Source organism: Parus major, chromosome 17 (assembly GCF_001522545.3).
Source record: "Parus major isolate Abel chromosome 17, Parus_major1.1, whole genome shotgun sequence".
NCBI lineage: Eukaryota > Metazoa > Chordata > Aves > Passeriformes > Paridae > Parus > Parus major.
Genome location: NC_031785.1, coordinates 3,986,479 through 4,012,872, shown reverse-complemented (window position 1 = coordinate 4,012,872; position 26,394 = coordinate 3,986,479). Strand labels below are relative to the sequence as shown.

Below are 26,394 nucleotides of genomic sequence, written 5' to 3'. Positions count from 1 at the left end.
TAGTGCAAAACAATACATTTTATTTGTTCACAGTTAAACACAAGCAACTGCCTTGACATTTTAGAACATTCTAATAAGGACAGCAAAACCTCCTTTTGGTTTAAGTTCTCTTTAGCTTACGATTGTACCATTTCCTCGTATTTCATATTTATGGCATTTAATGTGGATTGTTTAACATGCTTACAAAGAGCGAGGCAGGGAACAGATTAACTTGACAAAGACAGCAATTTTAGATTTAACTAAAAGCAGTCAGTTAAAAAAATCTGTTTCCACTTCACTGATGGGACCCCTTCAAACAAACTGCAAGTTAACTACATACAGCAGATCCATGATTTTTAGACTTAGGAAAGAAAATTGCAAAATTTGTTCCTCCATAATCTTTGTGGTCCATAAACAAACCTAAAGTGGTTTCCATTACTATCCTGGTGTTAAAATCTTGTTTAAAAGAAGAAAAAAAAGCCACTTTATCAAAGAGCTTGTGTTGCTGCCAGGGCATTTCTGTGACTGACACAAAACCTGCCTTTCCTGGGAACACCAGATCCGGGTTCAGCAGAGCAGGATGGGAATGAGCTCCTCCAATATTCCCAGCTGAGCTGGCCCATCAGGCCCTTTGTGTGCAAACTGTTCACTCCCTGGGCTGGCATCCAGTGGGAAAGGGGCAGGAAACCTCCAAATCTTACTGAAACATGTGCTACCACGTTTGCTACCACTACGTCTGAGAAAGCCTAAAGACGCCGACAAAACCAGGCTGTCACTTACAACCAACTCTCTACTCTCTACTCCATGCAGAGTCAGCTTTGACACAACCACTGAAGTTCACCTCTACTCTCAGAGTTTGGACTGACCAACTGAAAGGACACGGAGAATAATTTAAGACAGACAGAAATGTATTCAGACCTTGGAGTTACGGAGGAGGCGGGAATGGGAGGATGAGTCCTGCCAAGAATGAGCTGCGCTCCAACTGCTCTGACAGCCTCGCTCCCACCCAGGCTAAAAAGGGATGTGAACTACAAATGCAAGTGTGCTTGGACTTGATTTCTATGTGAGGTGGTTCTTAAACAGCAGCTGCCACCCACAGAATGTTTAGGAGAAGAGGCCACGTGTGATGCAAGGGAACTGTGAAGCCTGAACCGTCTGAGTACACCTGGACCCAGCCACGTGGGACATTTAAAACAAGCGCTGCCTTCCTAACAGCAGGCCCTGTTCTGTCACAAAGGAGATTGAGTCTGCCACTGACAAGCCCTGATCACACAATCCTCCTTCACAGAAGGCTCACAATTGACTTAAAACATGATTAACACAGAAAGGCTTCATGCCAGGATTCTGATTTCAGTGTAAGCAGGACTCCTCCTCAGCCTTATCATCTAAGGAAGTAGGATGAGGGTGAAGGGGAGACCCTTTGACCTAGAGTCAAACTGACACTGCTGAACTCAAAAACGTGCTGCAATCTGAGTAGGAGAGCACTCAAAGGAAACTGTGTTCTCCAAGCCAACCTGAAAAGGCATTCCCAGGAAGAATGAATCCAATTTCTTGGACTCAAAACATGGTGGTCTTGCTTAGACCAGGACCAAAGAGCAGAACTATGAAGGAGGGTGAGGCAGCACATCTCCCTGATTAGAGAAGCAAATCCTCCTCTGCAGTTCTTCATAAGCTTGGAATTCTATCTCCATGTTCTGCATCCTCTCCCTACTTGAGTAAAGCTTCTTCTTCCCTCTTCTCCCACCCCAACTGCTTTCCCATATGAACCAGTGTGAGGTTAATCACAGTCTGTCAGGCAAACACTTCAAACACCAAGAAGATCTGAAGCTGGTGTTTTAAACAAGTCTTCAGCATTTATGGTCTCTTCTGCATTACAAGCTCCAGTTCCTTTTTGTCTGTTCAAATGTAACTTCCCAGGAAATGTTAAGGACAATATAAACAATGATCATGAATTAGGGTGAATGAATCATTTTGCAGAGGTACAATGTTCTTTAAACATTTGGGTATTCAATCAGATTCCAACTTAATGAAGGCTGGGCTCTGAGGGATATGGGACAGTGGACAGGCAAAAATAGAGAATGCACTGGAAATCCTAGTGCTGCTTCTTTCCAGGATGAAAGGAACCGAAGTCACCTGGACAGGCAGTACAACCAACTGCTTTAAATGGGAAGCTTGCAAAGAAATACAAAGCATTCAGAGTAAACTCACAAATGTTAATTTGGCCTCATATTGCACTCAAGTTCATAAATGCAGCCACTCAACTGGGGACAGGGAGAAAGGGAAAAAATACTTGCAAATGCTAACAGTTGTCCGTTCAAATTAGTACACGCTACTAAGGATTGAATTTGAGAAAGAAGCAAGAGTTAGGCTGGGCATTTTCAATTCCAGACCCAAAAATCCACTTTGCATTCATTCAGCAGCCTCCTTCCGTTCCTGGCCATCGATCCTGCTCCGCTGCATGAACCACTACTCAGACCAAAGAAACATAAAAGCTTTTAGTTAAACTCACACTCACGCCTCCTGTTCTATGCCAAGAATATGAAAATAACACTGATTGACTATCTTCCTCTTTAACTGTGGTCATGATGAGTCTCATTGTAGTCCATGATATGAAGCTGTCCAACACTGCTTTCCTGGAGCTTAGGTGAGAGGTTATCAGGGCTTGGAGGGGCCTTTGACTCCATGCTTGGATCTTTACATAGTTCAGTCTTTAGGGCATCAGACAGCCTGTTGATGGTGACCCCCTCCTCATCACACTGGCTCTCACTCTTGTTGCGAAATAATTCTCGTGCCTTCATTCCAAGGAAGCTCTTGGAGCTGGGGAGTGAACCTACAGTCAGTGGGACAGTAGTTGAGGGCTCCAGCAACACAGATGTCTCCCAGCGACTGCTCAGCCTCTGGTTCTGGGGCTTTTCTGAGGTGGAGAGCTCGTTGTTGCTGCTCCCCTTACTGCTACTGCTGCCTCGGGTGCTGGGAGGTTTGGTCTCTCCATTTCTACCCAGTGTTTCTTCACTGTGTCCTGCTGTATCTTCATTACCACAATCCAGCCTGCTTGGGGAAGAGAGAGGACATGTGTCAAGGAAATCACAGCAATTAAACAGTGGAGAGGGAAATGCTGGCCAAGGCAGACTACTTTCATTCCTTTCCCTTTCTGCCTCTGGGTATGTCTTTCAACAGATTTCCTTTCATAGTTCTGGAGCAAAGCAGGAGTGACAGGGGTAACCAGATGTGTCACACACTCAGCTTTGCAACATACACTGCTTTTAAGTCCAAAACTGACAAAATCCCACATGGGTCCTTCAAATTTCACACCACCACCCTCACCTTTCTTCTGCTGCTTCAGCTGCTTCTGTTTTATCATCTTCAAGTTTTTTCAGTAGGCTGCTCTTCTCCAGCCGCCCAAACAGATCCAAGATCTCCAGCTCAAATGCCTGGGTGATTCTCTTCTGGGCCTTGTACCTGCTTTCTACTGCCTGCAGCTGACCCCTGAGCAATGAGAGAAACCAGAATGTCCAAAATCTCCAGATGCTGCCTCAGCTGTGACTGCATCTGTCAAAGCACAGCTAAAACACTACATAGGTAGCCCCTACCTTGCTTGGATTTTAACATCTTCCAGGTATTTCTTTTGCTCCAGGAAGAGGTGGTCCTTTTTTGCAAGCTGAGATTCCAGTTCAGCTATCCTTTTCTGGGAAGCATCCAGCCTTTGGCTTTGCTGCTGAACACACAACTTTGCTTTCTCCAGTTCTTTCCGAAAAGCGGCGTGCAACATTTCAACCTCCTCAAAGCAAACAACACAATGGTAAAGTATAATTTGATCCTGTGTTATTTTTATTGGTGTTTAGACATGTTTCTGATGATGTTATAAATAGGCACATTTTAAAGCAAGCCAGAATAAAAGCAACATGACTAAAAACAGATAGACAAAACCAGCCCTGCTGAGGATGTACATTATTAAAGTAACTACACATCACTGGAATTTATTAGCAGATTAATGTTCCTTATGAAAACCTCTTTTCATCAAAGCACTCTTGCCAGTTCTGCACTGGATTAGAGTAGACAAATTCTATTTTAAATCAATTTTTCCAACACAGCCTTCATTAAATACCAGTAGAAGACTTTTTTCAGGATATTATTCACCTTCTTTAATTATGTGCTCTCACGCAGGAACAGTTATATTGTTGTGTAATTTACTTGCTTCTAATTAGAAAAAGGTTTCTTTGAAGTCAGGAAGTAAAACCATATGAACCACAGAAGTTTTAGTGAAGTTACTGTTAACTTTTAATAGGAAAATGACTGAGTGGGAAGGCTGAGATGCTCATTTTAAAGTAACACCTCCCAAAAACCCATAAAATCCTCCTTAAGATCTTTCCACAAATTCTGGTACTACCCTGAATTATTTTACCAACAGTCTGCTGTCAGTTACATTTGAACACAGTAAAGTTTTGGCCTTTGGAAAATAAATTGCCAAGAATTTACATGAGTTGGCTAAAAGAGATCCCAGGTGTATCCCAACAACCCCTTCTTAGCTTTCAGAAGCGGCCTTGAAGATATTCCTCAAACCTACAGGGCACAAAACATCTGAACAGAACATCCAATATAAAATCAAATCCCTGAAAATCCATTTCAGAACAAAGAATCTGTTAAGTTACAAAGCCTTTCCTTCTGAACTCAGGGCTGGGAAATTCTGGATGATGACCTCAAGAGAAATCTCCCCACAAGTCCTCTGCACTGGTACCTTTGTAGTGTCTGTATGCTTGTGCTGCAGCTGCTCCAGGTACAGCTCATTGACCTCCCCAAGAACCAGCAGCTGCCTGTTCAAGAACTCCATCTGCTGTTGCACTGATTCACTGTTGGAAAGCTGGGAAAGGAAATAGAACAGAATCCAGCACTGGGATGAACAGCTCAGCAGGACAGTCACAGCTGACAGGCACTGTGTTCACGGGGTATTTTAATAAAGAAGGGAAACAAAGGCTAAAATCTAACACATCATAGGTAGTTAAGTGTTAAATAAATTGTTTTTATAAAGTACTTTTCATTTCTATTCAACTTAGGATATAAACAGTATCTCTCAGTTGTCAAGCAGAGTCTTAATACGAATTCATAATGAGCAATTGGCAAATCCCTGCTGTGGAAAAAGCCAAAATAAATAATTTCAGAAGCCCTTTAAACGAATTTAGAGTTTCTTCACCAAAACACATTTTTCTGTGTTGTTTTTGTGCAATTCATATCAGACTCTAAGGAGCTCAGCACAGACTTCTTTCAGATCAAGAAAGAATAAGCACCTGATGAAAACTACCAAAAAATGATCAGAAAGACACAAAGGGTCCCTGGGAACACTGACTTTTCTTACCTTTTGAGAAACTTGGCTAAGCAGCAATTCAGTGTGACACACCTTGTTGTTTGCCTTCTTTAACTCTAACCTCAGATCTGCTATCATGTTCCTGCAGTCTTCCAGCTTGGTCTGTTCAAGTGACAAAAGAAATTACTCAGGGCTCTGAAACTTCACTAAGGACAGCAAGGGCACAGGGCTGGGAGCAAACCCCCAGCACTGGAAATCAAGTTATACTGACCCCTCCAATCCAGCTAAGAACCCACCTTTTCCTATTTCCAAGCAAAGACAGGACAAAACAGAACTATGAAAGGACAATACTAAGTTAAGCACATTCAATTATACACTGTCTTATTCTAAATCAGGACAATATCTCTAATAAAAATGTGCAGCTTTCTCTCAGGTATTTCATGTCTTGTTACAAAGAAGGTTATTTTTAAAACCAGTAAGTAGAAACAAATTTGTTGATGCTTCATACCTGCAATTCCTGGCTCTGGTTGTAGAATTCCTCCCGGTCGTGCTGCAGCTGTCGGATCTGGCTGTGAAGCTGAGCCACAATATTATCATGTTCTTCTTGAAACTGGTGGTACCTTGCCTGTTCTTTCTGAAGACTCAGTTTCAAGGCCTGGATCTCCTTTTCCTGCAGTTTCAGCTGATCTTTCTGTTAAGAATCCCACATGAGGTATCAGACAAGATAACTGCTCAGCAGTTAGGGCATCTATGCTCAGCCAAGCAAAGCTGTCATTACCAGCATGCAGGAAAACACTTTTCTACACACACACATTTTATACAGAACATATTCTCAAGGCTGTTGGGGCTTGGCTTGGTTTTGGCTGAAAAGGAGATGAAATAGTGTTAAGAATGGACAGGCTGAAAACTCACAGACATATTCAAAGGCACAATGAGCAATAGTCTGTTTTTCCACTGTCTCTCATGTTTTCAACAGGGACTTGGGCCTCACAGCTGAAGCAACAGTTCATCTTCCAAAACCTACTTGGAAGACTATTTTTGGCTTTTGTAGTCAATTATCAGAAGGTGAAACTTGATGGAATTAGCTATAACACGAAAATATATTATGAAACACAACTAAATCTGTACTGAGACCTCCTTCAGTGCACTTACATCTTCAAATTCTATCACAGTAAACACCTCAGGAAAACACCACTTGAGTTTTCAAAGCTTTTGCTATTAATCCTCATCTGAGGTGCAAAAGGACAATACTTTATCAAATATACAGTAAGGTGTTTAGCCATTGAACAACCACTCCACTAACAGAGAAGCCTTTACAATTATCCAAAGGCAAGTGCTGGCAGGGGTCAAGCAGAAGGATTCAGCTGTCTGCAATCAACTACAAACTACTGCCATTGATAATGACAGCACACAGAACTCGTGTGCAAGTCACTCCACAAACACCGACTTTAATAAAGCGACAAATGAGGCTTCTTTGTTAATTGAGCAGTACCAAAAGACACCAGCCAGGCCAATTAACACTTATAGCAGTACCAGTGTTTCTCAGCTCCTGGTGGAGCTGTGTCCCTGCTCACCATGGCAGCGTTGTGCTCCTCCAGAGCCGTGGCTTTGATGACTTTGCGCAGGAGCCGGCGGTTGCGCAGCGCGTGCTGCTGCCTCTTGAAGCGCTCGTACAGCAGCTGGTTGTGCAGCAGAAGCAGTTGGTTCCTCAGGGTGTGAATCTCATCTGAGGGGGGAGAACCTGCAGTGGGAGACAGAAGTTACTGAGCTGCACTACCTGCTTTATTTGATCTCCAACACAAAATCAGAAACATTTTTCCCAAAGCAATGGATATATGCCTCAAATGGACTGCTCCTTTGGTTAAGGAAAAAAAGCCAAGCCACCATTACCACAGAAGCTTCAGTACACAAAACTAAGACATGAACACATAAATAAGCAAGAAAAACAATCAGTTTTAGATTCAATGAGCAGTGAGAAGGTGCAAGGATCTGCCAGATGACCAGCAGCACTCTGAATCTTAGCAAGGCTGAAATGGTCAAAAGCAGAAGTGTCCAGAAGTTTGCACTTTTCCAAGATGAAAAAAGCAGCTCATCTCTCTGGAACACAGCTATTTACTAATCAGATAAACCATGACTTAGTGTAAGGCATCATCTTTTTGCAGCATTAGTTAAAAACCCACAAGCAAAAAGTATACAGGTCATTGTTTAAGCAAGTCTACTAATAATAGAGGAACAGATTGTCAAAACATGAGAAATTTCTTCACCTCCAAAGTGAGTCCAGTCAGCAGATTTGCTTGGCAGAGACAATCTGAAAAAAGAAAATGCAGCATTAACAGGTAAGTTTAAGCAAAAAAATGGAATGCTCACCTCCAAAGAGCTTATAGCCTGGTAAAAGTACAATTAAAGTCAGCTGGTATAAAAATATTGGGGAAGAATTGTGCAGCTGCTTTTCCAGCATAGCTTAAAATTAAGTCAGGACAAAAAAAGTAACAATAAAGTATGCAGTGTAAGATTTTCAGTCACCTACTTGTTCAGCTCCTTAGTGTGTGCATCTGCTCCTTGCTGAATCAGCCTGTCCAGCACTTCCATGGGAGAAGTTGAGGACATACAGTCTTCATCCTGGGTTCCCTTGGCTTTCTTTAGCAGCTCTTCAGTCTTCTTGCCAACAAAGAGGTAGGCAGTCTTTGGTAATGCAACCTCAAAGAGGTGCTCATAGAGGGGACGCTGCCCACTCCCAAATACCACTCTCCTTTGTGCTGGTACTTTACAAGGGCTGGGAGTGAGAATACTTGGCTCCGCAGAGGTTCCTTCCCTGTTCCCAGCAGGGCTTTCCCCACAGCCTCCACAGGGCTTGTCTATGGGAGTAAACGTTTGTTTGGGTGTTTCCCGTGCACCCTCAGGCCCAGGCTTGTCCAGAGATGTTAAAGGCTCAGAGGTCTGACTGTGTCCCTGAACACTGGAGGCTGCTGAGTGGGTCTTCTTCTGAGAGCCTGACAGACTTTCATTTGTGCGGTAAAACGGGGAGTCAAATCCTCCTCTAGGCACCATGTGTTCAGCATCGGTCGTGATCTCGGAGATCTCTTTAGATATTGCATCTGAGGAGAGGGGAAGCATCATGATGCATCTGGTATTTCAACAGGACAAACATTTCCTTAGCTAAGATGTAGGTAAGGAGGGCAGACATTACCTTCCTCTCTGTCCTTCTCAGCACTATCTTCAAACGACAACCCACCTAAAAACTCTGGAAGATCACTTAGGGTTACTGAACTTTTACTACTGGGTATGTCTGAAAAAAAACCAAACAGAAAACAAAATATTAGTTGTACAGGTGCTGCTTTCTCCAGCCTTAGCACAGCACAATACATAAGTCTTTTACTGCTGCAAGGTCCTCAGAATAAAAGCTTGTCATCCTTCAGATGCTTCCTCAGAGGAGGAAAGTATCTGATTCCTGTTCTATTCCACCATGGAAAACCAGCTTTAAATTTCACTATCATCTCCACTTTGAAGATGGTAAAGATTCACAGCACAGAAGTCTCAAATACAGTTCCAAAATCCCTTTCTACAACTGTCACAGAGGTAGACAACAGAGAATGGAAAATGGAATCTACATTTACCTATTAAAAGTTGAGTTCCTCAACCTACTGATTTCAGTATTCCACAGGACTTTAAAATAGGTTCAATTACAGCAATGTAATTGTAGACAGAAAACTAAGTTTTTCTAGAGGCCTTTAAGAAGGAGTAGCATATCTACCCTTACATGAAGCCTTACAGTTTGATCCAGACATGTGACAGATAACTTGCTGAGGCAAAATTTAATATACAACTTGCTGCTTCTAATAATCATCCTCAAAGAATCAGAGTTTATAAAAATAAATATCCCTTTTCAGCCTTTAGTATATATTGGTATTTTTAAATATGCAGCAGAGCAAGGTAAAAAAAAAAACAACTCAAGCTATTTCTGAACATGAATAGTTAAATTGAAATCAGAAGCATCACAAAAAGGTTTTAAGCTGAATCAGAGGTTAAGGCAGGATCCTGGAACTACAAAGAACTCCAGGTTAAAAAAAAGCCTGTGGAAAAGTGTTTGGGAAATGGAACAAGTGTCAGTAAAAACCAGAGTTGTTTACAATAGGTTGTAATAATGGGGAGAGGAAAATGGAGTTTACCCAATGATTTATCGCTGTTCATGACATTTTGCTGTCGGTACAGTAAAGGCCTCCCAGAATCTGATTTGTCCTCCTGGAAAACAAAAGAAACCCAGAACACATTAATTGCCTTAGATTTCATTGGCAACTGTGCAGCTGGAAGTGGCAATAGCTGTCTACATTTAGAAGAGTTTTTGCAGTGAAATGCAAAATTTTTTATAAACCACCTACTCTGATTTTTCTTTCTCAGTTAAGGTCACTGCATTAAGTCAAGTCAATGAAGAAAAAACAGATTAGATCACCAGAAGAATTTTGTAATACCTTTTTAGGAGGTGTGGCAGCAACTGAAGGGAGTGAAACATGCACAAAATCATCTGAAGTGCAGGGTGGAGGAGGAGATGTGGCTGGTGTTCCCAAAGGTGTTCCTTTCCCCCCTGCTGAAAAGGAGCACAAGTTCTCTCAGCAGGCTCCCCCTTCCTCCTTTCAGCTGAACATTGCATGTGAAAAATCGTACATTTAAACACCACCTCATAGCATTTACTTCTGAAATCTCTTTCAACTGTTTATCAACACAAAACTGCCATTTCCCAAAAGCTGTTTCAGACTTTGGCACTGAATTCACAGATTTCCTCTCAGTTTGCATCAGTACTACTCTAGGTGAGGTACTCAGTTCACAGGAGTAATCACTCAAGCCTATCAGCTGGCATGATGTGGCATTCCCATTTAAAAACTGCCAGAATTTCCACTAAAATTTACAGCCAGAATTTCCACTAACACAAACCTTGAAGACCTAATTCTAAAATGCAGCACGTACCAGATGTGCCAAAAGCTTTGCTGTAGGGTTGTGATGCAGACTGGGATGACTCTGATGGGACAACACCGGGGGATGTTGGTGGCGTGGTCATACCACACACTGCAGAAGGGCTCCAGATGGTGACCTGTGCACAGAGTGAAACACAGCAGAGCTCACAAAAGGAACATGTGAAGCACCTGCATCCAAGTTTTCACACAGAAAATCAGGCAGAGATTAAATGTGAAATGAACACCAACTTCTGAACTATTCACAGCACAGCTCAAAATCATGGATCTTTAAGACTGGCACAAGAAACTATGAAAGTGCAGAGAATGAAAACTTGCTGGGCTTCATCTTCTGCTTTACCTGCTGTGGCTCAGTTGACAGCCTCATGGACTGTGGGCTCAGAATCTGAGGTAGCTGTCCTGGCATTTGTGATAGTGTCAGCCGAGGAGTGGAATATGGGGTAGAAGTCCCTGAAAGTTAAATAGAAGAGAAAATCAAAATTCCAAAGCATCCAACACATCAAATACAAACCTATGATTCTTCTGGCTAGTACCTAAAGGCTTTTAATCAAAGCTTTTCAAATCCATTTAACACACACATTTGTAACTAGAGCCTTTTCTTCCAGCCCAAGAAATTATCTATTGAATACATTACATTGAATTCATTACATGAATTACATACATACTACAGCCTTCTTATTTTTCGGTTGTTTTGGGGTAGGGAGGACAGGGGATGAAGAGACAATGTTGAAAACACACTGCATGTCTGCACATAGAAAATATATCTATGTATATATATTTTTTAATGATGGTTTATTTTCTGGTGCCTAAGAATCAGACTTTAAGTGGGATAAATTAGTGAGGGTTTTTTTGCTCTAGGGCCAGTTCTCCTCCAGCAATTGGGTATTGATTAGCCATTAGGCAGGTCTTACCATAGCTGCTCTGTGTGTCAATATAAGAGCTGGCACTGGGGTCAGTTTGATGATGTTTTAAGCTTGTGCAGAGTTTCCGAGACACAGAGTAATAACCATCTTCATACGAGGCTTCTGCAGGGTCCAGGGAGATTTTGGCACATTCTATCACAACATCATGAGTTTCTAGTCTTTTCCACCTGCAGACAGTTTTTGGATCCAAAAGAGTAAGTTAGTCAATTATTGTTAAAAACAAGAGTTCCTGGAGATAGGAGGAATTGTCTTGCAGGATGGTTCATTTGTTCCAGGTGGCTTTGCATGCTCCCAGCCAAACTGGAACAAGGCACCAGACAGAAATTGCAACCAGATGACTTGTGAGAGGGGGTCTCAAAGAGGAGACAAACAGCTTTGACACAGAGATCCACAAAGGTCTGCCATGGAGCACTCTGGAAAGGAGGAACAGCATACGAAGACTTGGTTGATCCTGAGCTTCAGCAGCTGTAGAAATCAGCTCAACTACACTCAGATGTTGGTAGTCAAAATTTAGACATGCCAGCAGTGAGGGAATCTGTATTATTTAAGCAAACACTGTCTGCAATGCCAGTTTCAGATCTGTGTTTTTCCTCCCAAGTTTGGGGAATGTTTTTTACTCTTACTACCTCCTTCATCCTGAAAACTACTTCTCACTAAATTAGACAGCCAGATTAGATCTGCCCAGTATTTTAGGGAATGGAAGTTCACTGCAAAGAAGAGAAAGCCCAGAAGGCTGTCTATCCAAGATACCAAAACAGAAGGCTTCCACTGGTAGGTTTGTGCCAATTGTGCTCCTGAGTGGTGACACCCTCCCCCCTGCAAAATTGAGCATTGTGACACTCAATGGGTTCCCAGTTAGGAGTGATTTCTTAGTGGCTCTGAAAAGCAGGGCAAGAGCACTACTGTGCAGCAACAAGAGTCAAATTCTCCTCTTCAGTGGCTGGGCCTGTGGAGACAAGAGAAAAGCAGCAAGTGGTGCTGCTGCAGGCAAATGAGCCTATTGCTAAAGAAAACTAATACAGCTGATAATGTTAACACATACCTGTTAAAAGAACTGATCTGTTAAATGAACCAATATCTAGGTACCAAAACAAGACACGCTGAAGCCATTTTAAACACTTCAATCCCATCAAATACTTCAAGAAACCCAAGGAATATGACCCAAACCTTCAGCCAATGAAGCATTTCTGGCAGTTTCAGTTTATTCATTACAAGCAAACTGTTTTAGATCTTTATGAGAATGTTTGATCATCAAGTCATAAAGTAGAAGACAGTTGCCATCCCAGACACAAAATTAATTTAGAACCCCAACATTGTTGTTTATGACCTTTCACAACAGTTTCTTCTTATTCATCCAGCTGTAAGCTGGGATGAGGAAAGTCTACATGTATACCTGGTGCACCTAAAAATCTGGGTGGCAAAACACCCCCACACCAACTGTTGCTGACAGAAAAGGTTTTGCTGCAACCTTCTGAAATAACCCCACAGAAAGCTGCTCAATTTGAGCCTTTCCTAATAGCAGAGAGAACATATAATACCTTCGTGGGTCCAGTTCGTGGTCCTTGGATCCAGTCACTAACTCTGGATGAATTCGCACATGTTCCATCATTGGCTGGAAGGAAGAAGGACTTTTATTAGTGCAGCACCTTTGGATTGCACTAAACCACACAAAACTGATTAGCAAACTACTGATCCCAATAGTTCAGAAAGTAACATTTAACAGATAAGGTTAATACACATCACCACAGCTTCAAGAGTCGATCCCAACTGAGCCTTCAGTCCTCATTGTTATAGTGTTTTGTTGAACAGCCCTCAGCTGAACTGGCAGTTGTATTAAACTGGAATATGTAGCTATAAATTCCTTGCCTCAGATAATACACAAATGAGCAGCATTTTACCTTGACTACTTCTTCAAAGGTCTCCAGGTTTTCCTTCATACTGTAGTGAGAGCGCAGAAAAGAGACAAAATTGCAAGGATACATTCCATAAAGACGATGAAAGAGAGAATAAACGCTGGCATGAAGATGGACAAGATAAATCTCTGCCACATGACCTGAAAAAGTAGTTAGAATCTTTTTCATTACATTGGAGAAAAGAACAAAAGTTTTAAGAATTCAAGTGTAGTACTTTGAAATTTGAAATGTTAGCTGGAACAAGTCTTCTGAGATACAAATAGTCCCTAGTGAAACTGTGAAATCTTCTCAGAAAACAAGCAACTCTTAGTCATCAGCTCACAGCAAACCCAGAAATTAAGATAAGGACCATTAATTCCAACCAGTGTGCTGTCATTCTCAAAACACAGCTTTGCTTTTATTCAAGTTAAAACCTGAAACTCCTCTAGATAGTGAGCCAGAGTAAGACTGAACGATTAAAAAAGGAAACTAAGGTTTGTTTCACTTCAAAAGGTAAAAATTAAAAGCTTGTAGTGACCAAAAGCAATCACAACAGACAAACCTTAGTATTCACCTCAGAAGTTCCAATCCTACTTGCAATGCAGAACGGCTCTCTAAATAGCAGCTCTATGTGCTTAACACAGCATTTGTTCATTCAGCCACGAGCCACACTCACAGATACTGCTGGTGTTAGATATCAGACCCCTTACAACAAATTCAGCAAAGCCAGGGCTCTGAGAAAACCAGTTTTATCAAACTTCATGACTATTGACAGTTGCACATTAAAATAAATTCTTCTTTATGTTGCTTCTTGCTCCTCCCCATTTATATTTGGGAATATGAAATTCCCCAAAATCTGCCTCAATCATGAGCACTTCTCCTTCTCTCTCCATTAAGATCAATCTCCTTTTCACTGTCATCAGGGCAGTACTTTGGTTCAGTGAAATTTCATGCAGTAGAAGCATCACATGGAAGATTCTGAGACTTCTAAATTCTGAGCAAAAAACTCGCCCATGATCTCAAAGAACAGAACAGCTTGTGGGCTTAACATGTCATTTTCTGTGTTTAAATAATCTCAGACCATTAAGACTCTCACAGAAGTATGTGCTCACCGACTTCACACGAGTCACAAGGGTACTGCTAAACCACAACTGCATGCAACAAAGTTGAAATCTCACCTGGATTCTGCAAGCACCAGGCTGAGAGACGCCCAAAGATACCAAAGAAATCATGAAGGTACTGTTTGCCAGACTGAGGAATCATTGGCAACATGGTTATTAGCACTAGGACACCTGTGGTGAGTACTACTACATCTGTGTCAGTCTGCAAGAAGGGAAAAAACCTGCATTAGTTGAATGTGTTGAACTTATTTTTTTCCAAGGATGAAGTGAACATTGAACCATCATCATGGAAAATGTTCTCTATTGAAACAGCCCCTCTGAAACCTACCAGAACTTAATGATCCAAGATTATTGAGTTTTTTCATACAGAACAGCTTGAAGAAAAAATAGATTTGGGATTCTTGCTCCTACTCTGCTGCTTTTCTGTATAAACACTTGGCTTAGTTAAAAAGGGAACATCACCACAGTCCCACAGCTGAGTAAAAACAATTACTGGAATGTGAAGCATCTTATGTGCCACCTTCCTTCCTTCCCAGAGCTAAACACACACAGCATTCAGAGGCTCAGAAACTGCACATCAGATCAGGGTGTTCAAGGATGTTGGCCAGTTACCAACATAGGGGTCAAAAGCTTTTCTACTAGACTTGGCTGCTGGTAATTTCACCCAGCAGTAATTCAAACAATGACTGGAACACCTTGGCTTGTGCCACAAGAAAGGGATGGGGCAGTACAAACCTTTGGGTGGATGAAACAGGAAGAGAGAATCAGATTTTAGGAATGGACACAGAAAATGTTCAAACTCATTTCTTGCTTTCTCAGTTTAATGCACATTTTCCCTGGCAGCTCCTCTGCTTTGTCAGCACAGGGTGCACAGAGCACAGGTCAGGCTGTGGGCAAGTGCTGCTGAAATCTCTGGGTATCTCCCAGGAGCCACCCAGGCTGATGGGACAGTCAGTTTTTAGGGATTTATCCTCCTCTGTGTGTCTACAGCCACTACTCTACCTCAGTCACACAAAACCTATCAGAACACATTTCCTGTCCATCCCTACCCTCTGTCCACATCCCCAGCACTTCCACATCTCTGTTCTACTCCCAGCAGCCTTCTGACACACTTCACTCCTCCCTCAGTCACACTGCAAAGGGCAACAGATCTTGTCAGGCATGTCAGGACTTCCAGTAACAGCAGCTGGAGCTGCTCCTTTGGCAGTTACAAATTTGTGGTAGTTTTGTTTTGAAGAGTGCTGGCACTTGACTGCATTGTGCATTTAAATGTGACTTCATGACATGTGGATTCTTCACTATCATAATAAATTCCATTACCGACAATGCCTTCTAGGTCTCAAAGCCCTTATCATTCCTTATTCACTGGTACAGTACTGTACAGTATTACACCTGATCAATCTGCAGATCAGGGGAAAAACCCACAAAGCCTGGGGGAACAGCTACCTCCTTGTAGTCCAGCATGTCAGTATCTAAGAAGAGAAAGTCTGCTACTTCCAAGGTAATTTCACCAGGGAATAGTCCACTGCATGGCCCATCTACACTACAAGTAGAGGACACTCAAATTCAAACTGCACCAGTGGGAAGTTACTGTATTTCTCATTAGATTCACATTCAAGATATACACCAACTTCACCAAGGGCCCTCTTGTCTTTAACTTATTTTGGAAAAGTTTCAATAAACACTCCTAACTCACAGTGATAGTGGCATTTAGAAACAAGATTGTCAGCAATAACAACATCAGCACAGAGTATTCAGCTGGTATTAATAGCACTGTGGCTTAACTAAATGACATCAAAACAGGAATCAAATGCCTTGCATCTGTATGCAAGTTTACATCATGTGTTTTATAGACAGCACTGACAGTTCTTACCTTGAGACATTTAAGCAATGAAAGCAGGAGAGGTGCTTGAGAAAGTTTGTGTTTCCAAGATGGTTGTCGTCTTATCACATGTCCCAGCAGAGAGAGGGTGGGTAAACGAGTAGCAGCTTTGCCCATATAATCATTAATTTTGTCCAGTAGATGCTGATAAAGGATTTTGCAGAGAGTGGCAGAAAAAGAAAGGTATTTATATTTAACTGCTCTACACTCTTTTTCACCAGTCTATATTCAGCAGTTTGTCAACATGGAAACTATGGGCATTTTATAAATATACAGGATCCCAGAGGATATAAAACCCTGCAATAACTGAGACTACTGGTAGACAAACACAAACTACACAGGCCAGAAGCAGTCCCTGCACTTTGAAATGTTTTATAAGTAAATAATAAAAAAAAAATAAATCTGGGCAGCAGCCAATTTGTAGTGCCATTTCCAACCTATTTAAAATTCTTGCTCTCAAAATACCCAATTTGTTTTAGGCTAACACATTCTGCAGCAGGAGCACTGTAAAGAGACAACATTAATCCTCCAAACCCTTTCTGTTATAGAGGTTCTTTGCGTAATTGGGTCAGTGTAAGCAACTCAAGAAACAGAGACCTCTCAAGATTTTTTTTTTTAAAGCTTAAACCACTCTTACTACAGAGATACTACATCTCTACAGCAAGGTAATTCTACACCAGAGTGGAACCCCTAGAGTTTTAATGGATGCTATTTAAAGGCTGCTTCAATACCAGGCTAAAATCTAACATAACAAGATTTTTTTTTTACCTTGTCATGAGGCTCTTGCAGAGTGGACAGAATATGCAGTGCCTGCTGAGAATTGGTTTCCAAGTAATAGTCCACAAGGTTGTTGACAAGCATAGGCCCACGGTCTGTCAGTTTGGGGACAGCAAGGAAAAAACCCAAAACATTCTCAATACACTAAAAGAGAAGCACTTGCTACAACTTGCAGAACTTTTAAGCAACTATTACACAATTTCTAACATAAAGCAGTCCTTGGTGTTTAGCAGACCTTTGGGAAAATGAGACCTCTCAACTACATTTCCTGCTTCCAAACCATTCAAGCAATTGCATTCAGCTCAGGGAAAGGAACAGGGTTTCTTACCAACCAACAACTCCTGTCTAACCATAAAACCCTACAGGTAGCTGAGCTGCAAGGGTGCTTTACCCAGTAAAGTGTTCAGGAGTGACTTGATGTTCTCTCCCTTCAGCACATGAAGGAGAGCAAGTTCAGGGACAAGGACAAGGGCAGCGCTCTCGTGCTCTGAAAAGGCTCTGTCAGCACAAGTGATGCCTCAACAGCAGCAACCACTTTCCACAAAGTCTGAGTCTGTTGTTTTGTATGGGAGTAGAGTTTTTTTGCTATTTTTTTATTACTATTAACAAAATCTCACTGGTTCCTGTACATTGGGTGACACCTAATTCTTTCTAGATACGCTTTACAAAGAAACTTTCATCAGCTCACACTTGAAGCTCTGCCTCAGGAAAAGCCAGTCATTTTGTAATAGTTTTAACAATTATGTAACAGACCTTCCAGGAGCCATACCATTAAGCAAAATGGAGTGAACTCTCATTCCTTAGAGCAATTTCAAACCCAAATATCAAGAGTTTCTTTCAAGTTGCATTTGCAAAGACAGTGTTTGATAGAAAAAAACCCACACTATTCAACTTTTATTGATGTAAAAGCAAAACAATTTCCAGAACTACACAAAAGGATACATACCACAAATGAGATTATCTTTGAATGCAGCTGTTATATCTTCCAGGACACCCAGAATTGGAGAATCCAGCATTGAGAGGAGCTCACCAACATTTCCTTGCTGTGCCATGATGCACGTACTGACATGAATGTGGAGGTTAAAACTTCAGGAAGTTCTTCATTGATGTCTTTCTACCAGACTAGGAGAGAAGAGACAGCAGATGAGTGAACTTTTCCCTTTCCATATAAAATCTCTCATCTCTCCTATTTCTTTTCCACACAAGTGCCCATTTAACACTGAGAGGACTGTCAGGGTTTCCACACCTGCAATAAAAGCTGTAAGAGTTTCCAGAAAGCCAGTGAGTCATGAGCAAGGTTTTCTTCATGTTTTTCACAAAGACATTAATCAGTTTTACAGAAGACCTCAGTAACTAGACTGTCAGAGCATTCTCTTACCTTACTTTTTAAATTTCCTCTCCAGGTCAGTAAATTGAAGTAAAATTTTGAATAAAATGCAAAAAGATCCCTGGAATCCCTCCACTCCTGAGTCCTTACAGCAATTCATCCTCAAACCACCTTTCCAGTCCTTTGCCTATGACTAAAATTTGGAGAAAATACACACCTCCAGAATCTTCTCCACTCCTGTGACCAGGTCAGGAATTCACTGCCCTGGGCTCTGCATTGCTGCACTCCGAGAGATTTGGGCTTTAAGACTTTGCAATGTGGCTAGGCTGCAGCTCCTGGGAAACTCAAGCAGGGCTGCTGCAGCTGCTGCTCCTGGGCAGCCTGAGCACACCAAAACCAGCCTGAGCAGCACAACACATTCTGAGTTCACTCGTGTGCTTTGTGATCACAAACTCTGCTGTGCAAAAACTGCTTAAAGTATTAAATGCAACAATGTGCAGATAACAACTGGTCAGCTGCACAGTGCTAAGTGGGAGAAAATCTAAGCCAGGCTTTTAAAATGGCTTCTTCCCATGGATCAGCACCAGAAGGATTCAGGTGTACATTGACCTATCTACCACAAAATGAATCAATTTTTGTTTCATGCAGAAGAGTCCTATACCAAACCCTTCCCAGTGGAAGAACAAATCTGGCTTTAGATACACCTAATATTATCAGCAAGGGTTTCTTCCCTCCCACTCCAAGCCAGAATACATTTTCTTCCCCCTGGAAGGCAAGACTGACATATACCAAGTTTACACACAGAATTGTTTTTCCACTGCAGTTGTATTTACAGCACCTGTTCTGTGGATGACCTGAGCTTCTGTCTGCAATGCTGTCAGCCACACACCTTTCATGATCACTAATAAAGAAAAACCAGAAAGAGGTTAAGAAAAGGCTCAAATTATTTCTTCCTTATCACACCAGGTGTATGTCCAGAACATCACTAAGTTTTCAAACAGAACAGAGGAGTTGTGCATGAGGACAGTCTGCACAGCACCAAAAGGTGCTGCAGTTCCCCATTAAAGAACTGTCCACAGGTTAAGCTGTGTAATTACCTCAAACTAGATGGTTTCCACAAAACCATGGTTTTGTACTGTGACCCTTCAAAAGCTGCTCAAGTTTTATTTATTATAGGCAGAATCTTGCACAGAAATGATTCTTCTCTATTCTGAACATACAGTAATTAATTTAAGCCTTTAAATTCTATTCAAAACATTTTTAGGCATTAGCCAAGGAGCACAGATCATCGCTCTGTTTTAAATGATAATGCTGTAATTACCTATATATATATATTACTTTCTTGAATATTTACATTTAACGAAGTCACAGCAGGAGTTAACATTTCCACCAGTAAGGTTTGTCATTTGCAACATATCACTGCAGTTGAAGAACTGCCCAAGGTCACTTTTCTTAGTGCCACCTTAGTGCCAGCTTACTTAACCTGGCACTGATTGCAAACTCAAAGGTGATAATACAGCACCACACTCCCAGCTGGCATTTCAGTAGCAACAAGCTGGCTGAAACATTGCAGTAATCATCACTGCAGAACATAAAACATCTCACCCTCAGTTTTCAGTGATCATAACTGAATAGTCCCAATGAAACTTCAGGTCAAGCAGCCAGCAGAGTTTGATCACTGAAGTGCTTAGATTTAAATGCTATTTCCTTTCTAGCCTAATGCTGGCAAAATGCTAAACCTACAGACTTAAAACTGGCTGGTAGTGTGAGCAAGACTTGGATAATAAAAGAATAGACTTGGGGTGAGGGAAGCTGCTTTTTACTGAAAGCAGAATGGATCTATGCTTTTCATAAAATCAGAACTGGCATTTGTTGTGGGTTAGGATTTTGGTTTGTGCTTTTTTGTTGGTTTTTTCCCTACACTGTGCAGACTCCCAAGCTTCAACTCCTTCCTCAAAGCGCTCACTGTTTAGAAGATGAACAACACTCAGAGTGACACCATCCTTTCCAAAGGTTTAAAGCCACACATCCACGTAAACTAAGTCAGCCTTCCACTCTGTTAACAATTTTGAGGAACCAACTCCTTTCTCCCTTTCTAGAAATCATTAAAATTTTGAATTGACTCAATGACTGCATTAGCAACTTTGTATGGGGAAGCAGCTCACTCCAAGGAATCTATTCCTTCATTTCTGAGAACACATCTTTCAAACAGGCCTTGCTATCCCTCAATTTCTATCAGGACACAGTCTCAGCTATGGTTAGCAATGGATTCACCAGCTTCCTAAGCAACATGAATTAGTTGTTTAAAGTCTTGTTAACAAAAGAGATGCATGGCCACACCCCTAGAGCAACTGCAAGCAAAACCTGTTTTGAGAATTAAAGCAGCAGAAACACGAGTCTGTGCTTTTTTGCTCCATAAAAACTTTGTCAGCTCTCTTCTCTCTGATTCCCATCCCACACCAGTGAAAAGAATTGTTTTCTTCTTATTTCCCTTGAGCAATACCACTATATTGGACCAGTAAAATCCTCAACAGCAGTTTCACTGATTCTGATATTGCCAGAGGAAAATCTGCGGCCTGGTGAGATCACAAAACACAGTTTTGGAGAGACTATTGATGAGTTCTGGAAGTTAGGCTCAACAATACCTCTGCAGACAGATGGGGAAAACCCCAGTTTAAACGTTGAGTAGGTAAGAGGATTTCAAACTTTGTGCCACTGTGCTGGCACGAACAAACCCTGCCACCAGATAAGGACGAGGCTGATAAGGCGAGCTCAGCTGCTGATAAGGACACACATGTAGGTAACGGATCATTTCCCAAGCTCCCTGACTAAAACAGATGGCTGGAGTGACCTTGTGCCAATAAATCGTTCATTTATACTTGTCAATCGTACACTGGAGTACTTTAAAATGGAGAAGTCTCCACTTCAAAAGTATTCAAAATACTAATAAAAGTATTTCAAAGCACATCTGAAAAAGGGGCAATGTTATACATGGGTACCTCATGAGGTGGAACTTTATCTCAAGTTACACCAAACCAGTGAATGTTGTCACCCCACTGTACACAAATGGCCACAACTTTAAAAAAGCAAATCACAGCTTTCTCCAGGTAAAGTCATTTGTCATTTTGAACTCTAGGTAAGACTGAGATGCTCCAAATCTGAGCAAATGAACAAGCCAGGAAATTTCAACAATAGTCTTAAATCATGTCACACGTTTTTAAAGCAAAGCAGCTGAATAAGTAGTTTACAGGCAACAGGCTTTTTGTCAGAAAACACTGTGTTCTGGCAGATGAAGTTCAGCTCTGTGGTGTCAGTGTGATTTATCACAGTCCCACCAGGAATTTGTGATGTGATTTTCAAGTCTTGTAGACAAGCACAGGCCAGGTTAAGGGGCTCCCATCACCTTGTGAAACAGCAGGATCAGCCACTGGCTTCACAGTATTTTGTATCTGGAATTGATACTTGTGCTGTGAACAGGACATCCCTGACACCTTTACAGTATCACATCACCGGCTTTCTGCTCAAATACAGTTACAAGATGAGCCTCTCTAATGCTTCCATCCCCAGATACTGCAATCATTCCCTCATCAGAAGAATTTCCACATCCCTGCAACCATTCTTGCAACTAATAGGATTAAAACAAGTACACTTTCCATGTGATTTGAGTCACTGACTCTTCACTAACTTTTAAAAGTAGTTTTATACAAAAGATCCAAAGTACTTGGTTAGTAAAGAGTAGAAAAAAGTCTGTTTAAACACCATTTAAAATGCAACATTTTAATCTCACTGGAAAATATCACACTGACAGCACTTCTTATATTCAAGAGCATTCTTTAAGATATACTTAGTAAAAAGTATTAAAGTACCAGTACAGCTTTGGAGCCATCTTACCGAAGGAAAATGAGCCAACAAGCCAAGAACCAAGTCTAAATTTATTTTTTTCAGTAGCTAATTTAACAACACAAAACAGTTTAAGCTACAAACTCGAGACAAAGGGAGAGACTGTAGAAATAGACTGTAGAAATATTAATTGGAAAAGGCTAAACAGAGAAAGAGACAGCAGAGTATTCCCAAAGATTATGACTTCTCTAAGTATTTCTGTCAAGAGAAGATGTTCTTCTGTTCAGTGTATTTTTATCCCAAGCCAAATGAAAAAGCAGCTGGTAGTGCCAGTTATGCTGCCCGCAGGGGTGGGGAGGAGGGGGACACACCACAAACACACCCTCGGCCTTTGCTGCAATGACACCCAAATTCAGACAGCAGGACCTACTCTGGGGGATGGGGAGGGGATCAACAGCAGCATTTTATCTCTCCTCATTAAGCAGCAGTTAAATTTAGGGTATGCCAGTATATGGCTACTGCCCTCTCTGCCCCAAGAGAAAAGGGGATGTCTACACAAGACCAGAACCTCCAGATTTACACTTTTCCATCTGATTTCTATTGCAGGTAAGGTCAGGTCACATCCCCAGGTATTGCTTTGGCAAAAGCCATGAACGAGGACAGAATAATTTTACATCAATTGTGTTCAAAGAAAAATTCAGATTGAGAACACAGCAGCCCTTTTCGCTCGCATCTTTGAAATGTTGGCCATGAAAGGATTAAGCCTCACCCCCTCCCATTCACCACAAAAAAACTGAAGCCCATTTTATGCTTCCTAACCATGCCCAATCTTATATGTCCCTTAGTTAAACTGAACATTGCCATTATACAAGTGACACAAGCAATGAATGAAAAGTTCCAGCAGGGAGAAAAACCACTGGTGGCATATGAAAGCAAGCAGCTGCTAATTCCCGTTTTCACCACCCAGAAATAACTCTAAACACTCTAACCTCATTTCAAACTGATCACTACAACTAGCAATACAATTAATTTAATTTATTTACTCATCTTTAAAGAATGAAGGTGTCTAGCTTCTTCTAATAGAAAATATTTTCCTGGTTGTATTAAGACCTGTACAAGATTCCATAACTAAACAAGATCATTATTTATAGTTATAACTTGATATTATACACATTCTCCTGTACTTTGTTACTGGTGCTTAACAGATGTGGGAACAGGAATATCACAAAAAAAACCCCAACAAGCCCAAACAAAGAGAAAATAATATTCAGCAGCATTTAAGATTCTCTGGACTCTGCTGTGCTAATACACTATTGCTAATTGCTACTCATCCCATTTCTGTCAGAGGGAAAATTGTTTAAAAACAATCCACATCATAAAAAGCCCAAACATGGAAAGGCTGTCACCTCATCCTCTGGCAGAAGCCAGCCTAACCAGCCAGCTACTAAAGAGAGTCAGAGAGTTATTGCAATTTATTATACACAACTGCATATATTAATAGCAAATAAATAAATAAGAACAAGCTCTGGCTTTCTAGAACAATTTAATTAACACTACACACAGAAGGCCAGTCCAACTGTAGGATCTTTTTAACTACAAACAGGTAATCAGAGAGCTCTAAACTTGGCACTAACACAAGGAGTGAAACTCCTAAATCTTTGCAGCACTTTTTTTTTGCCCCCAAGAGGAATCTTTTAAAATATTCATAGAGTTAGGCAGTAATTCAGTAAACCTTGAAACCACTGCAACCTATCTAATGTACCCATCAAGGCATTTTAACTGCTCCAAGAATTAAACCCAGCTCTACACAGAACAATAGCAAATTATGTGCAACTGTAAAGTAAGAAGAAAACATGAATAATGCCCAAGAAAGGGACAGCAATTCACCACAGTAAGAACTTTACTCTGGATCTTAATGTGCTACTCAAAGAAATGCTTAGGCTAAGAAAGGAAACATCATTACTTGTCCTCAGTGTGTTTATTAAACTACATGAACATGTAATACCAGACATGAATCTGTAACATTCTTTCTTAAATACACACCTGTCTGCAAGTTGCCACAAAATCTGGTGTACTCCTTCCTCCGCTTCCACCACTGCAAAGCATTTTGATTATTTTATTTGCTTATAATTGAAGAATTCCAGAATGGTTTGGGTTGGAAAGGACCTTAAAGACCATCAAGTTCCACTCCCTGCCATGACAGGGACACCTTCCACTATCCCAGGTTGCTCCAAGCCCTGTCCAACCTGGCCTGGGATCCAGGGGCAGCCACAGCTGTTCTGGGCACCCTGGGCCAGGGCCTCAGCACCCTCACGACAAAGGATTTATTCCTAATAAACGAAAAGGTATCTTTTCCCAATATATATTTATGTGTGTGCACTATGCATGTGTTACAGTTTGCACAGAGGCTGAATCACATCCCCAGCTCCTGTCAGGGCTGACGAGAAGGTGTCTGGCAGTTGGAAGAATTTCAGGAATCAGGACAAGTCAACATCCCAGCAGTCCAGCTGCAAATAGAGCCAGCATTCATTTTAAACTACAAATAGTTACTGAAGACAAATATTTGTCCAAACACCAAAACAACTGCAGTTGGACAGCATATCTCACATGGGAATCCATTAATAATGTGACTTTTTTAGTCACCATAAAGGTAACAAAGAGTTAAGGTGTCAGGATTAAACACAGACAGAGATAAAATAATTTCAATTAAATCTTATCTCATGACACATTAGATAATCTGACAACATTTTCATCGGTGTAAGTCCATGCAATTCCCCACAAATGTAGTCCTGGGTGAACTGGGCTGCTAAAAAACCAGAACAAATGAACAAACAAAAACAAAGCAGAAGGGTTTTCACTGAGTAAAGGATTTTAAGCCCCTGATTTGATTTTAAACTTCAGTGTGGCGTAGCTGTTTCTGCTAAGTGGAGTACCTGACTGCTGCTCAGCAAAGACAACAGCAGACAGATAGATTCCCAAGGTCTGCACTGATTATTAACACTTCCAGAGTTTTCAAAGATTTACTTTCTAATTTTTCATGCACATAAATTGAAGAGGAATTTTTTTTTCAGCTAATGGGATAACTTCAGTAGTGCTTCGATTCTGATGGATTTCCAACAACTATCCCCAGAAGGCAATGTCAGGAAACTGCAGGTTCAGACCGCAGAAAAGAATGAAAACCTGTATTAGCACCCACTGGAAGGTTCTCTGGAAACAGCAGTTCTGGAAAGAGTTTTGCACACAAAACCTGATCCCGGTTTCTGGGTCATTTCCAGGGGTTTTGAATCATACATTCCTTTAAGGCACGTTCTTCCTTTCATTCATTGCCTTGTAAAAGATTCATTAAAAAAACCCCAACCCCGAACAGCAAGGAGAGAAGCTCTGCCTAAACTGATAAAACAATGACAGAGGCTGCATCCATAGCAAACAAAGGGTGAAAACTTCAGAACTGCAGCCTTCCAAGTTCTTTGTGATAACAGGAAGCAAAATGTTTTATTGTAGAAGTAAACAACATCCTGACTTCACATTACCTACCCAGAAGCAAGGAAATGAGAAAAGCCTTCCTCACCGAGGGGACAGACTTTAACAAGTCTTTGCTTTATTTAATACTCTACCCCGGACAAGGGAACCTCGTCAGCAAGTAACCAAGGCAGGGGAAACCTGGAAATCGGCACAGCCTTTGCAATGGGGGTGCTGAGCCTTTTTGGATAAAAAGCTCAGAACTAAAAGGGCGCTTTGGCTGGTAGGGGGACCCTGCGGGGGGAGCAGCGCCCCGAGCCCCCCGGGCAGCGCTCCAGAGCAAGTTTGTCTGGAAAAAAGGAAAGGGGACAAAGGGAGGCAGGAAAGGGGACGGAGGGAGAACATCACCCCCCCTTCCTTCCCCATCGCCTCGACCCCTTCCCTTTCTCCTACCGCCTCCTCCCCCAACCCTTTCTCCCTGCTTCCCCGTTCATCTATCTGCTTTGCCTCCTCCTCTCCATCCCCACGGCTGTCCCCGGTGTCGCCGCGGCGGTGGCAGCGGGAGGCGGCCCGGCACACTCACCTCTCCCTCTCCTCCCTTCAGCTGTTTACCACTCCGGGCTCCTCCGGCCCACAGGGCGCCGCCATCTTGGCCCTGCCTCCCCCTCCCATCACAGCGCTTCGCCCCTCAGATCCCTCCGCCGCACAACCTAGTCCTGTCTCACCGCCTCGTTTTCCGCGGGCTTCCCGGCTTCTCTCCCGTTCCCTCCCCGCCTCGCTCGCCTCTCCCGCCTCACGGGACATTCCCACCTCGGAGGATGAACGAGGGGCGAGCCCGCAACCGCCGCGCCCCCGCGGAGTCCCACAGCGGAGGGATCTCGGCGGGGGCAGCGCTGCGGCGGGCGGCGGTCGCGTGATGCGAGGGGCGGGG

General features: G+C 42.0%; 1 protein-coding gene across 9 annotated transcripts; it reads right to left on the bottom strand.

The window, feature by feature from the left end:
• Positions 1–26,336, bottom strand: TSC1 (TSC complex subunit 1). 9 transcript variants are annotated; one of them, XM_015644892.3, is made up of 23 exons: positions 26,047–26,065; positions 19,003–19,065; positions 17,784–17,959; positions 16,829–16,932; positions 16,052–16,204; positions 14,236–14,380; positions 13,064–13,218; positions 12,704–12,777; positions 11,154–11,332; positions 10,583–10,692; positions 10,238–10,361; positions 9,745–9,860; positions 9,445–9,517; positions 8,466–8,564; positions 7,806–8,373; positions 7,543–7,586; positions 6,853–7,019; positions 5,787–5,969; positions 5,330–5,440; positions 4,715–4,837; positions 3,570–3,757; positions 3,304–3,465; positions 1–3,030 (listed from the first exon to the last, which is right to left on the bottom strand). In XM_015644892.3, exons 3-23 carry the CDS (start codon positions 17,887–17,889, stop codon positions 2,550–2,552), a joined length of 3,465 nt encoding a protein of 1,154 aa, XP_015500378.1. In that variant the 5' UTR covers positions 17,890–17,959; positions 19,003–19,065; positions 26,047–26,065; the 3' UTR covers positions 1–2,549. The 9 variants fall into 9 exon arrangements, with proteins under 9 accessions (XP_015500378.1, XP_015500379.1, XP_015500376.1 ...); XM_015644893.3 differs by lacking the exons at positions 19,003–19,065; positions 26,047–26,065 and adding an exon at positions 26,189–26,336; XM_015644890.2 differs by lacking the exon at positions 19,003–19,065 and having other exon boundaries at positions 26,047–26,168.
• Between the last annotated feature and the right edge of the window lie 58 nt (positions 26,337–26,394).